At 34.4% G+C, this 14,124-nt stretch overlaps 1 protein-coding gene across 1 annotated transcript in view; it reads left to right on the forward strand.

Moving 5' to 3' along the window:
- Positions 1-8,404, forward strand: part of LOC149780864 (poly [ADP-ribose] polymerase 2-like) — a 67,505-nt gene extending 59,101 nt beyond the window's left edge. The window contains exon 18 of the mRNA XM_089937963.1: positions 5,754-8,404. Within this exon, the coding sequence (XP_089794089.1) occupies positions 5,754-5,907 (154 nt within the window). The 3' untranslated portion in view covers positions 5,908-8,404. The remainder of the gene's footprint in view (positions 1-5,753) is intronic.
- The last annotated feature ends 5,720 nt before the right edge of the window (positions 8,405-14,124 follow it).

The following is a 14,124-nucleotide window of genomic DNA, read 5'->3' on the forward strand; positions in this document are numbered from 1 at the left end:
ATGTTTACAGAACAGCTCAAAATGATGTGATCATTCCATTGATGTGACATCACTTTTTACTGAGGCATATTATCTTGCAGTGAACTCTGATTTGGCTGTTTTAGATTTTAATGGCACTTATTATTTACTGTATTATGATAAGGAAATGGAAATGCCTTCCTCAGTGACACACCAAGGCAGTCAGTAAAGGCAGGTTGGGCAGGTATCAAACCCAGCAACCCTAGGATTACAAGTCCAACAATCAACCAACTGAGCTATCATGGCTTCCTGTGAACTGTGGGTGAGATTGGACATGACATGGTTGTAACTTTTTTGAGTTACCAAATAATGGCAAATATTTTATACAATTTCTATAATCATTGTATCAGTCAAGTGAATGAAAATAAAGTCACTGAAAAGCACAGAAGACCTATGAAATCTTTAGGGATCTCATTAATTGTGTTGTTCTGAGAGAGAAAAAATCATCCACCCACATACCCCTTTTTATGTATTGGATAAGAGAAGTCTTTGCTCTTCAACATGTACAAATTTGATGAATTATTAAATACTTATTCAGCAATTATTCAATGGACAATTAGTGACAGGGTAATTATTGCATACTTTTCTATTCGATACTAAATACTTTTTAGTTGAGGCATATATTTGACTTAAAGTAGTATGAGAAAGAGCTCACCAGCCTAAGCATTATTAAGTGATTTTTGCTTTGCTTGGACTTGATGCTAAGAAAAGTTAAAGACACCTACATTTCACAAGAGATCTTGCTTTGCTAGGAAAGTTAAATACACCAGAATTTCACAAGAGAACCATAAAACATACATGATGGGATAGTTTGCAGAAACCTAGATTAAAATGATCTTCAATTTGCCAAAGAAAATTGGTGACTATTTTCCTGTCTGTCTATTCATTTGCATGTGTGGGTTTGTATGAATTGTAACATTTAATGTTATTCAGCTCCTCCTGCAGTATCGTGGACTTGAAAACTTTTCTATTATTTTGTGGTGATATTCACATGTGTATAACATCTTACATTCTTGATTCTTAATTGGTTTAGTTTGGTGTTTATGGCACAGCAATATGGGTATGTTATTCGGTACAGAGAGTAAAGTACCTTGCCCATCACAACCATCCCTTCTTGGGTGGGAGAGAAAAGGGATAAAAACAAAGGTGGATTGATGCAGCTAGACAACTTCAACCACACCTGATTATATTTTGAAGTCTCTCTCAAAAACAGTGTAGGACAAGTTGTAGGGCCGTTCGAGCACAGTAACTTGAGGCTCAGACAAACAAGCATGATTCATATTATTTTTTAAAAAACTTGGGACAATTTTATACAGTAATATTTCTCATCTACAGATAAGTTCCACAGCTCCCATTCACAACTTTTTTTTAACTTTCACAACCCTAAAATTTATAAACAGGGATAAACATTTTTATTTTTACCAGATGTCCTGCCATTCACTCCCATCAGGAAAACTAAGTGTCTTATTTGGAGTGCAGCATACTATGCTTGTAATAGTTTCCCTTTTAAAAAAATTTAGCTGTAAGAAAGACAAGTGGGCTTTGGTACTGCTCTGTGTTTTTCATGTGTTATGTGTTGGCTCCTTATCAGCAATTGTTTGTTACCACTCAGGAGGCCATATTTATGATTTGATATAATCTAATGATGTGTTTATGTCATAAAAATCTTCAATGAGTTCAGTAATGGGCAAAATGCATGCACATTAATGAGGCGATCTTGCATTGGATTGATTAACCTTGTTACCACTCTGGAGGCCACATTTGTAATCCAAATTTTACTATACTCAGAATATATATCTTCAAAATCTTACATGAGTTCATTATTGAGCAAATCCATACATACTTATTAGTAGATCTTGTATTGACTGGCTAACCTTGTTACCACCGTGGATACCATATTTCTCATCCAGTTTGATAAAATTGTGATATCTTAAATAGGTTTAATAATGAGTGATGTGCTTTAATACATGTTAATGAGGTAATCCTGTATTTAATTGACTGAGCTTGATACCACTCTGTAAACAATATTTGCAATCTAATTTTGAGCAAACTTGGAATGTGTGCTGGTATAATCAGGATCAGGACAGCTTTGATCCATGCCTATTAATGAGATGATCCGACATCCATTTGCTTGAGTCTGATGCCACTATGAAAGCCATGAAACAGATCCAGGTTTTAGATTTTATCATGAAACTTTCTTATGATCAAGATCTGCACATTAATGAGGTGATTTTGCAATATGTCTGACTGAGCATCTTGTCACTTGAGAGATTGTTACTTATGACCCCAGTTGAATCATGCTTGGTAAATAGTCTTAATATCATCAGAATGTTGGAATGTTTTATTATGACTGAGACTGATGCATATATTTATGACGTGGTCTTATATATGAGGTAGAGATTTTTTTCTCCACTTTTGAGACTGTAATTTAGATAGGATTATGATCAGACTTGTTAAATAGGCTTATGTCATCAACATCTTGGTTGCTTGTCAACAATCTAGCAACTATATTCTGATCAGATTTTGATCTGTCTTGTTAAATAGACATATTACTATCTATAGCTCATCCTAAGACAGGAGTGATCAAAAAAAATTTCAAGATAAAAATAAAAACAAGTAAAAGTTAAACTAAAATTTAAAAAAAATGGGATGAGTGAGTTAGAAAGAAAAATTGAACATAAAAATACAAAAAAGTATTTTAAAAAATTGGGATGCCACCGTGCGTTTTAAACCCATGACCTCTTGTTTGGCAGCCATAACACATAGAAAGACAAATGTGGGTGTTTATATATATCAGGTCAAAATGGATGAATTTGATTTGGAGTAAGATCTGTGGTGATCACCGTAATCCTATAATTTCACTGCTTTTATTATTTATTATATGTATAGAGTATTTATAAAGACAAAATGTGCAACTCCTACCAAGAACAGATTTGACTAGGTTTTATTGTCACCACCTGAGTAGAATTAAACACATCAGGGTCCCAAATCAAGCAATCTGTCTCAAGAAGGAACATTTTACTTTGTTTTTATGACTTGAATTGTATAAAGTATGCACCATGGTGGAAGATAGTCTATTTATTTAAAGAATGGTATGAACTTTCAAGACAACAGTTTTCACTTAGCAAACTGACTTTTAAGCAAACTCCTAGCAATTTTGCTTACTTTTCTTGGAAATCCTTCATTATTGAATGCTGCAATGCAAATAAACCCTCTGGAAACCATAGATTTTTCATGTCCTGAAACTTCAGTTTACTTGTTGTTGACTCATAAAATCTGATGTTAAAGAAGCAAAGAGGAACACACAGCTGATAGGTTATTACAATCATGGAGGGATCATAACTGAAGAATTCTGTTGGATAAATGCTACCAGTATGTTGTTGTTGTTGTTCTAGGGTTTAATGCCATTTTTCAGCACAAGATAGACCATACATGGTGGCTAGTATAACTGGTGGAGGAAGAACCCTGGAAAACCCAGGGAAGAACCACTGACCCACAAAAAGCTACTAGCAGGGTTTCCCATGTACCCACGCTAGCCGAGCCTTAGACTCGAACCCACGCAGACAGAAATGAGACGGCAATGATCCAGAATGGTGAGAGCTTTAGACCACTCAGCCACTCGGGGCCGCTTTACCAGTATGTACATAATTATCCAATTATGTGCATATTATCCAGTAATAAATTATCAGTCAGAATTAACCTCTGACTGACTTCCCATCATCTGCCTGTACCTCTTTAGGAGAATGATAGGTATTCCGTACACAGTCTGAAAGGATTCAAATAAAACTTCTCGGAAATCACTTAAAAGTATGTCTGTCTCTGTTATGTACATCAAACATTTTCTTGAAAATTCTTACCATTTTTAGATTTAAACCTGCTCTTCTGCTATGAAACATATTTTACACAATTTTACAAATTTCAAGGCATTGACATAAAGATATGGTTTCTTGTGTTGAATACCCCCATCTCTTCATTCCTGTTGAGGTGGTGAGACTTTCTTGTTGGTACACACAACACTATGTATTATAAGTAAACAAATCGTTACTGATGCCTTTGTCTGTTAATGTTTTACTGCTCATCCACTCTGACCATATTTACTTGCTGCACAGACCCAGATCTACTAGTGCATTATGTGAAGGCAGATTTGGGTCTTTGCAAATTGTTAGGAGTAATGAGTAGAACAAACAACTTAGACCCTGATCTGCTGGTGCATTATTCAATGGCAGATCATGGTACATGTTAATTTCAGTTTGACTCGATTTATAAGCAAGTATATATGGCAACTTTAAGAAAACTTTTGTGTTACATCCAGATTTATAGTTTCCAACTGACCCTGCTTGCTGAGCATTGTAGTAGGGCCTGTAAATTAAAATTTGTCCCAGGTGTTTTTTTTAAATAGAAAATGTGCATGCCATGAACCAGCCTGTTCATTTTTAAGCCTTGTTTATTGTGCATATATGGACTGTCACATGACTCCTTTGATACTGTTTCAGATATATACTTGGAATTCAGTGGTCTAAAGCACTCACCTTTACTAATTGCTGCTATCTTACATATGTCTGCATGGGTTTGAATCTCAGGCTCGGCCAATGTGGGTACGTGAGAAAGCTGCTGCTAGCTTTCTGTGGGTTGGTGGTTCTTAATGGGGTTTTTCCCATTTATTTCTCCACCAGTTACATTGGCTGCCATGTATAGCATTTCTTGTGCTGAGAAATAGTGTTAAACCCAAAACAACATCAGGATAGTCAGTTGTGGTTGCACTGTATTTGCTCAGTTATAACATGAACCCTAGTGTGAACAACTTATTTTGCTGTCACCAATGACAGAACTACATCTGCTGTTGTATGTTGTATTTATTCCATATTGTGATGTTACCTATATGCAAACACATAGACCCAGATCTGGCTGTTGTAAATCATGTCTGTTTCATATTGTGATATTACTAATATAAAACATCATAGACCCAGATCTGTTGTTCTATATTGTATTTTATATGGTGATGTAGTCTAATACACTTGTCTGCCTGTCTGTCTCTGTAATGCTATTCAGGGGAGCCATAAAATAGAACGTTGTTGTAAGTTTAGTCACCTGATACAGAAGTAGTTTTTTTAAAAAAGTAATTAAAAAAGGGAATCCATTGTTATAAGAGACTGCACTCTCCATAGGAACTTTATAGTGATTGACTACTGATATCAAATACCCATGATGCAACTTGGTATGTCATCTATTCAGTAGTTGGCACTTTATAGTGATTGACTACTGATATCAAATACCCATGATGCAACATGAATGTCATCTATTCAGTAGTAGGCACATTATAGTGTTGACTACTAATATCAGATACCCACGATGCAACATGGTATATCATCTTTTCAGTAGTTGAGAAAGCAGTTGCAAAACTAGATATGTTGTAATAATAGAATTATGCTGATTATAAATTTTACAAGTGAAAATTGATACCATCTATGTATTTTGATATGAATCATATTATGATAAATGGCTCTTGTTACAAATTTATATGGCACCTTCTTAACATGTTTAATATGATATTGTGATAGTAGTAATGATACACAACTCTTTTCGACACTAAACTTCTGTCATGATATTTTGGGAATTAGTTAAATGTACAACCAGCTGAAAAGTTTTAAAGTATGAATCTTTAACTTAAGCATAATTTTCTTACTCTGACTTATTCCTGTAGATTTTAATTAATAAATAGTGTTTTCTGATTGCAGGTCTGATGGATGTGTAGTCCCACTTGGAAAGGAAGTTAAGACAAGTGTAAGCAATCCCAAAGGCTACTCTCTCAACTACAATGAGTACATTGTGTACAATACGGACCAGGTCAAGATGAAATACCTTGTGCAAGTGCAGTTTGACTTCAAATAAAGACGATTCACCTGTAAAAATTTCAGAAATAGCATTCCTTATCATTATCATGAAATTTACTTATTGCCAAATATGTGATTGGTTTTAACAGTGAGTTTTGAGGACATTTCTATAGTTTTTCCCCACCGGATCCAATATAATGCAGATGACATGTGCAGAATGACAGGAGCATACTTATATATTTTATCTACAAAATGTGTTGTTGTCACAGTAGCCATTGTTATACACCTGTCAGTATGTTTTCATGCTATTTGTCCATATGTAACCAATTTTGTTGATGCACAATAACTCTAGTTCTACACCATCTACAGTTACCAATCTTTGTTAATGACTTGCATTTTGGATAAGGAAAAATCCAAATTCTATAGGTTTCATGATCAAAAGGTCAAAGGTCATGATCACTCATAAAGAATATAACTGTTTTCTGCAGAAGAATATTAGTTATTCGTCATATACCTGGACCAACTTTGTGGTCTTTTTGTATCTGGATTAAGAATAATTCCAATAGATTTTGAGTTCAGAGGTCAAGGCCATTATGACTGAAAACAAGAACAATGGTTGCTGCACAATAACGTTACTTCTACATGCTAGACCTGGAGAAACTTTGTGGATTGCTTGCTTTTGAAGAAAGGAACAAGTCCATTGGCTTTGGCATCAAAGGTTCAAAGTCACTGGCTGAAAGAAGGAATTTTTTTTTTCAGTTCAGCTAATGACACCTTTGACCAAAGTTTTTGGAAAATTTGCACTTCAGTTATGGAAGAGAGGTCAGGGTTATTTTAGCTCAATGTAAAATGGATTTTGGAGAATAACATTTGTTCTTGAGTAAGTTTTTTGGCCTATGGATGGTTTGCATTGAAAGAAAATATAGAAATCTATAGAATCTGGGTATAAAATTCAAGGATCATGTAATATTAAGTCTAATAAGAAAATAAGAATTTCTTCACCATAGGTCTAACATAAGATGGCATACCAATGACCAACAGTTCAGGTCATTGAGATTCATTGGTCAATATTTTCAGAGTCAACCATGTCCTACTAGTACCTACATAGAAGAGCATCATCACTCTTTGGGGTGGGCATATAATGTGCCATTCACAGCACTCTTTGGGGTGGGCAGATAATGTGCCATTCACAGCACTCTTTGAAATCTAGTGTTGTCAGTGACAAAAACACCTTGTGCGCTATATTCATGTGGGATACGTACAGTCAGAATCAAAGACATACACAAAAGAGTAGCAAATTCCACCATTTTGACTTTAGAGTCTGCACAGTATATTAAAATTATCACAAAGTGAGTATCGTATCACATGTAAAAACTTACAAACATTTTAATTGTTTAATTGTGGATTAAAAGAACATGCTTGCTTTTAAGCTTAAGAGATGCAAATACTTTTGTGCTTAAAGGGTTTACAGTAAACATGTAAACTAATCTTAGCCACTAAGGCATGCCACACCAGTGCCATCATTCATTACTGTTAACACAGGGTAAGCATACAGGGTACAGTTGATTCATAGTAATCTCTTTAGGGACACTATCAAGATGTGGGAGCACCAATGGTAATCACCTTTTCCATCCATCCTTCTTTCATGCTTCTTGTAATCACCAAATCTCTAGAGCACTTGCACATAAATGAATGTCATTTTTGTTTGAGGAACCATGACACAGATGTGTTTTTTTGGGGGTCCAATTTTTTACTGTGGTATTTGCCCATTTCCCAATCAGAACCATCCAGATCTTTTGTGTACATTGTTTCATAGACCTAGATTAACCTTAAATGGATTTGTATTGTCAGAACCACAACAGTTTTGATTGAGTTATGGTCCTTGACAATAGAAGTGTGATGTTCCTTGCAAAAAAGAGTGCTGAAAAACCATTTTATAGATTCTGATGTATTTTTGTATCAACATTTTCTTTTAGATATGCATCATATGGGTTGTGTTTTTTTTAATGGTCAACTCCATTTTTTGGGACAGAGTTATGGCCCTTTATGATTAACTTGTAGCTTTGATGGTTTCATATGTTGTTGCTTGTAATGAACACAGGCCAAGAACCTTTTGGTATGAACACAGTTTGGTATGAACACAGTTTCTTAGATTTGGATGTGCCTTGTATGGGTTGTGTCTGCTACATTGGGACAGTGTTGTAGCCCTTGATGGTCAGCTGACTATTTTTACAATGGATGTTGCATATATTTATGAAACCTTAAAGAAGTTACATTTCAAGCATTCCATGTCATCATTTAGAGCAGTCATAGATCCTGAATGCTCATTTCCTAACTTTGGTTTCCAAATACAAGTTCCATTCTTAAGGTACTGTAGAATGAATTGTGCGTGGAATCCTTTGTGATGCACCCATTGCAAATAGCTCTATTTTCACTGTTATTGAAATAGATTTTTTTAAAAGAAAAAAATTGAATCTTATTCATGCAGCATTGTATTCACATTGTTGTAAATAATTTTTTCAAGCCATGTATTTTCATTAAAGAATTGAGTTTTATATCTGTTGTCTCATTTTTTTCACAGTGCATCTCTCTCTCTCTCATACCAACTTATATCCCAATAGACTGAAGGGCAGTGAAAAGGAAATAATAAGGTCAAAATAATATGGTAAAACAATGGCTGTACATAGTAACTCAACGTTGAGGTAACACTAAACTAATGGTTCAACTCAGTAGAGTAGGCAATAAAGCTAACAGTCAGCATGAATAGCTATCTTCATGCAGTTCTTGTAAATTTTACTTTCACTTAAAATTTACACAAAAGCATGTCAAGTGAAACTTGTAAGTTGGCTAGGAGAATCTAGATTGTACATAGGCAGTTAACATACTCTGTTTAACAGATTTAATCATATTTAAGAGTATTGACTAAATATATATCTCTACAGTTGAGTAATGTTGATTTTATTGATCTATGAAGAAAGAAGTTTACAAATTTGACACATTTAACGCTATGTACACTAGTATTTTTCCACCATATTGAAAAATTCCTTTGAGAAGATCAAAACAAACAGTGCATAAGGCTATCATTACTGAAGGCAGCTCAGCCTGGAAGATGGCTTCCTCTGCCAACAAGGAATGGTCTTTCAATACAAATGATCTTTCAGTACAAATCAAATTAATATATCCATGCCATTTATATCTGAAAATTTGCAGTTGGTCTCTAAAAACGATTGGATTTTAAGTTGAGGTGTAAGTGTTACCTGCACACATTAGTTTGCAGTGAGACATAGCAGTCACTTTCACATTGGTGGCTGTGTCATCAATTTATTTAGATGTTATGGTTTGGGTTAAAGTTTGTGCAGCAATGCTTTGATTGTGGGTCTGACATGCAGGCCCTGGCCTAATTTGTATTTTTAAAAATTGCATGACTGTATGCAGCACGTACCAGAAACAACGAATACTGAATTTGATACATGAGTAATCTCCACTTTCCACATAAATATTTATTTATATCAGTGATTGATATGATGAATAAGCAAGATCTTGAAGTAACAAGATATTGTGCTAATATGCTGCCTGCCCTAAATGCTCATATCCATAGTGGAAGGTTGTAATGAAATGTTCATATTCAACTTGGTTAGATAGACCATCATTAGAATTGTCATATTAGATACTTTGGTTTCATCAAGCTTAGCAAATGGGATAACAGACTATCCTCAGACTTGGCCAATGGATAATAATGTCATCAGATTTGACACGTAGGATAACAAACTCTTTATGTTTTGCACATTGTATACAAGACTGTCTTTAGATAATAGCAGATGGTATTTACTGATACAGGTTCAATATAAAATCTTAAGTCGCTAAGGCATAATAATTAGTAAAATAACAGTTAAGGAAATTACAATGTACACCATGTACTAGATTTCTTTAGAACAGTTAAGCTGTAGGAAAATTTTGAAACTCGAACAAATTGATTCAGTTACGATTATTATGTACTTTTGAGAGAGTGATGTATGTAAGGTGAAGTTGTTTGCATTTAAAACATGCACAATGGAGAGAATGTTGGTATACCTCTGTGCTACATTCATGTAATGTGGATGATATTTCTTTTGGATATTGTACTTTTGGAAATTGTACATGATCTAAACACACTGCTAACTAAAATGACTGCTCCCTTGTGCTAAAAAATCGGCCTGAATTAGTCTAAAGTACACTATCCATAGCAGCTATTAAAATAGGGAAAATGAATTTTGCCAGACTAGACAATACCAACTTCTGAAAGCGCAATGAATGAATTACCAAATATATAAAATTAAAAAATGTTATCGGCTTCTTTTTATACAATTTACTTCTGAAGTTCAGGAAGTGAAAATGACCAAGTGGAGCTAGCATTATTTGAAAGGTGCACATCAGGAGTAAGGCCAAGCTGTATACTCTATAACCTAAAATTACACCCATCGATCATACACCAAAATAAAGGGAATTAAAGGTTCTTTGAATTATACCTAAGATATACAGGGTCTTTTTTAAATAGCCAGTATAACCAGTGAGGAAAGCCAGGGAAATTCTTTTCCTTTAAAATTCTAAATACGAAACTGTAGAGTGCCACCTTACACATTATTGGACTTATTTATTGTCCACTAGCACAACTGGACTTAATTTGAAATAAACACAAGGCGTTTAAGGGCTTCAAGAGTGCTGTGCTCGGCTGTACAACAATTGGACTCAAATTAAGACCGTTGATTCCTTTGATAACTCAAATCTGATTGGCTGTTGACTCCCCTGCATTTCATTCCCTTGGTAAATTTTGCAGCTTCACTAGGTAAAACAGATTGAAATAGAAAAACTCAACTCGCACCTTTACATGGGAGAACCTGGTTTGTAAAACCGAATCTGATTGGCAGTTGAACCCCTAGTTGATTTTTTAACTTGCTGAAAACTAAACTGATTCAAAATTGGTAAACCTTGGCTCGCACTTTACGCGGGAGAACCAGGTATGTAAATTTGATTCTGATTGGTAGTTGGGTCATTTGGCTGGTTTTCTAACTTGGTATTACACTCAGTAATAAATTTGGTAAAACTAATTGAAACACAATGCTCTTATTAATTGGCAGACAAATTATTGTTTGGGTTTGTGCACTTTTTCCTGGATACCTTTCCTGCTTTGCCAACTCCAGACATTAATTAAATAGTGCGAGCATTGCACATAAACGCGGGATTTGTGGTGGCTCTATTCCTACAATCCCGATTAATTAAATATCCTGGCCATCAGGAATTAACAAGTTGCAAAAGCACTTGGTTTGCACAAGCGACTTTATTTTATTCATTCATTCATTCTTATCATTGCTACTCTTTCTGATTGGATGAAGGTATTGACACAAGGTTTTCACTAAAAGACTTCTTATTTCTAGCTGGACCTAAATAAAAATGTTGCTCTACAGACAACCAGCAAGACTTCTTATAATATCTTGTTGGTCCTAATTGTAGCCAGTTATCTTCTCTTTAAATAGATAGCTGGCTGTCCAAGATTATTTACAATTTACTTCCTGCTTCACAAATCAAGATCTTTCTTTCATGTACTTAATGAAAAAATGCAGCATGTGATTTGCAACTTTTGTTTAGGAGATTTTCATAAAGCCACACTAAAAGTCACACTAATTAGTTCGATATATAACAGGTTGGCACTAAAGTTTGGAACAGAAGGAATAAAAAATATTAGTAAGCTATACAATTTTATTTAACCTGAAAAAGAAAACAAATGGCAATGTTAGTGTCTTGTAGTGCTAATGTTGTATAAATTTTGATTCACTGAAGAATGAAATAAGACTACTTGTTTTCAATGATACATGTATTATTGAAGTTTTGACAGTTGTGTATCACTTTATGATCTACAGTAAATTGTTCTAGCAAACGATAAATTCCAAGGGTAACTGGACATCAGAATCAGGTTTATCTGTGTCTCCACCTATTGGAAAGATAACTGGCTACAATCCCTCATTAGATCTTGTTTCATGGCAGTGGTGGCAATCTTGAAAATCTTTAGAATTGAAAGTTATAGCAATATGGAGTTTTCACTAAGAGACTATTTTTGATATCTTGTTGATCCTAAATGAAAATGGTGCAAATCAGTCCCAAATATGAACACAATGAAAATGGTTTTGTATAGACAGTGGGGTTTCCAGTGAAAGACTCCTAACATCTAGTTGGTCCTAAATACAAATGGTGATCATTTTGGCCATCATAGGATTTTCACTGCAATACTTATCACTATGTTTAGCTGGTCCTAAATGAAAATAATGCCAGTAAGACCTTCCTAAAAGTTTGAAAACTCTTATAAAAGCTATTTTTCCTAAATTGATGACCATGCCAACATAAAAAAAAACATCTTTCAATGTCTTATGTAAAATGTTCCTGCTATCTAACCTAAAAAAATATTTATTTGGCTCTAAATCATATTGATTTATTATATCATTAAGATCTTGGATGAATTTTATAATGAGTGAGATCCATGCATATTAATTAGCTTACCTTGCTTCCGATTGGTTGAGCTTGCTGAGGCTGTATTTCTGATCTGACTTTGATCAAACTTGGAATAATTGCTTACATCATTCAGCAGTTTGATAAGTTTGATAAAGCACTAATAATAAGTTGATCTCACATCTGATTTGCAAAGCTTGTTTCTGTTTTAGAAGTCATATTTTTATCTGAATTTGATCAGACTTGAAATATGGGCTCATGTCATCAAGATTTTGGGTGGGTCAGGAAATGGGGAAGATCTCTGCATATAAGTATGGTAATCTTGCAACTGATTGGCTCAGCTTGTTACCACTCTTATGGCAATACTTCAGATCTAATTTTGATAAAACTTTGAATAAATGCTTATATTTGGGGTTGTAGTGCTGTAGGAACATGTGGAAACTGCATGTTCCCTTAATTTTTTGCACTTGTCATTATCCCCCCCCCCCCCCCGCATCTGAGTAACATGTGTTCCCTCACTTCTTTATTTACACCACTGCTTATATTATGAGTGAGGTGCATGCCTATTAATAAGGAGATCTTGCATCTCAATGGCTGAGCTTGTTACCTCTATGGAAGCCATATCTGTAATATGATTTTCATAAGACTTAAAACATGGGCTTGTATCATCAAAATCTTGGACTGATTCAATAATGAGGAAGAGGAATGCATATTAATGAGGTAACCTTCCAACTTATTGGCTGAACTTGCTACCACACTTTAGCCACATATTTTATTTAATTCTGATCAAACTATGAATATAGGTTTATATGACAAAGATCTCACATGAGTTCAGCAATGCATAGGAGCCATGCATATTAATGAGGCAGTCGTGCATGTAATTAGCTGAGCTTGCTAATACTCTGAAAACTATATCTGATCTATTATTCTGAACATACTTAGTAACTAGGCTTAAATCATCAAGGTCATGTAACAGGATTCATGCATAAATATAACGAGCTCTTACCACTTTAAAGACACATTCTGACCTAATTTTAATCAAAGCTGGTAAATGGGCTAATATTATCAAGACGCTGGATGATTTTTATGACGAACAGGACCGTTAAAAAGATTGTCTCATATCCAATTTGCTGATGATTTTGCTATTCTTGTAAATGTTTTTTTTTTAAATTGGCTTTTGATCAAAACTTGGCTGATAGGCATTTGTCATCAAGATCTTGGCTGAGTATAATTATGAATTATTCATATTAATTATTTGACCTTGCATTTGACTGTCAGGTCTTGTCAACACTAGGGACTATATTTCTTTCAGACTTTGACCCAAACTGATCATTAGTCTTATGTTATGAAGATATTGGATGAGTCTGAATATGAGCAATGCATATGCATTATTAATGAGGTAATCTTTTATCTGATTGGTTGAGCTTGTAACCATGCATTATTAATGAGGTAATCTTTTATCTGATTGGTTGAGCTTGTATCCATGCATTATTAATTAGGTAATATTTTACCTGATTGGTTGAGCTTGTTACCATTCTGGAAACCAGATTCCTATCAGATTTTTATTCAAAATTGGTAAATTAATGTACATTAATAATGCAGTAGATAGGTTATATAGTAAGTCTGATCAGCACATACTAATGTGATAGCAGACTGGCAGAGCTTGTTAATTCCAGATTTAGGAACTATATTTCTTATAGGGTTTATTTAATCATGATCTTGGATGCCTTTGAAAGAGAATATGCGCATCAATTATCTTTGGAAATAATTTTTATTTTAATCAGGATATAATAAATTG

This window comes from Sinohyriopsis cumingii, chromosome 16 (genome assembly GCF_028554795.1).
Source record: "Sinohyriopsis cumingii isolate HCF-2022 chromosome 16, ASM2855479v2, whole genome shotgun sequence".
Taxonomy (NCBI): Eukaryota; Metazoa; Mollusca; class Bivalvia; order Unionida; family Unionidae; genus Sinohyriopsis; species Sinohyriopsis cumingii.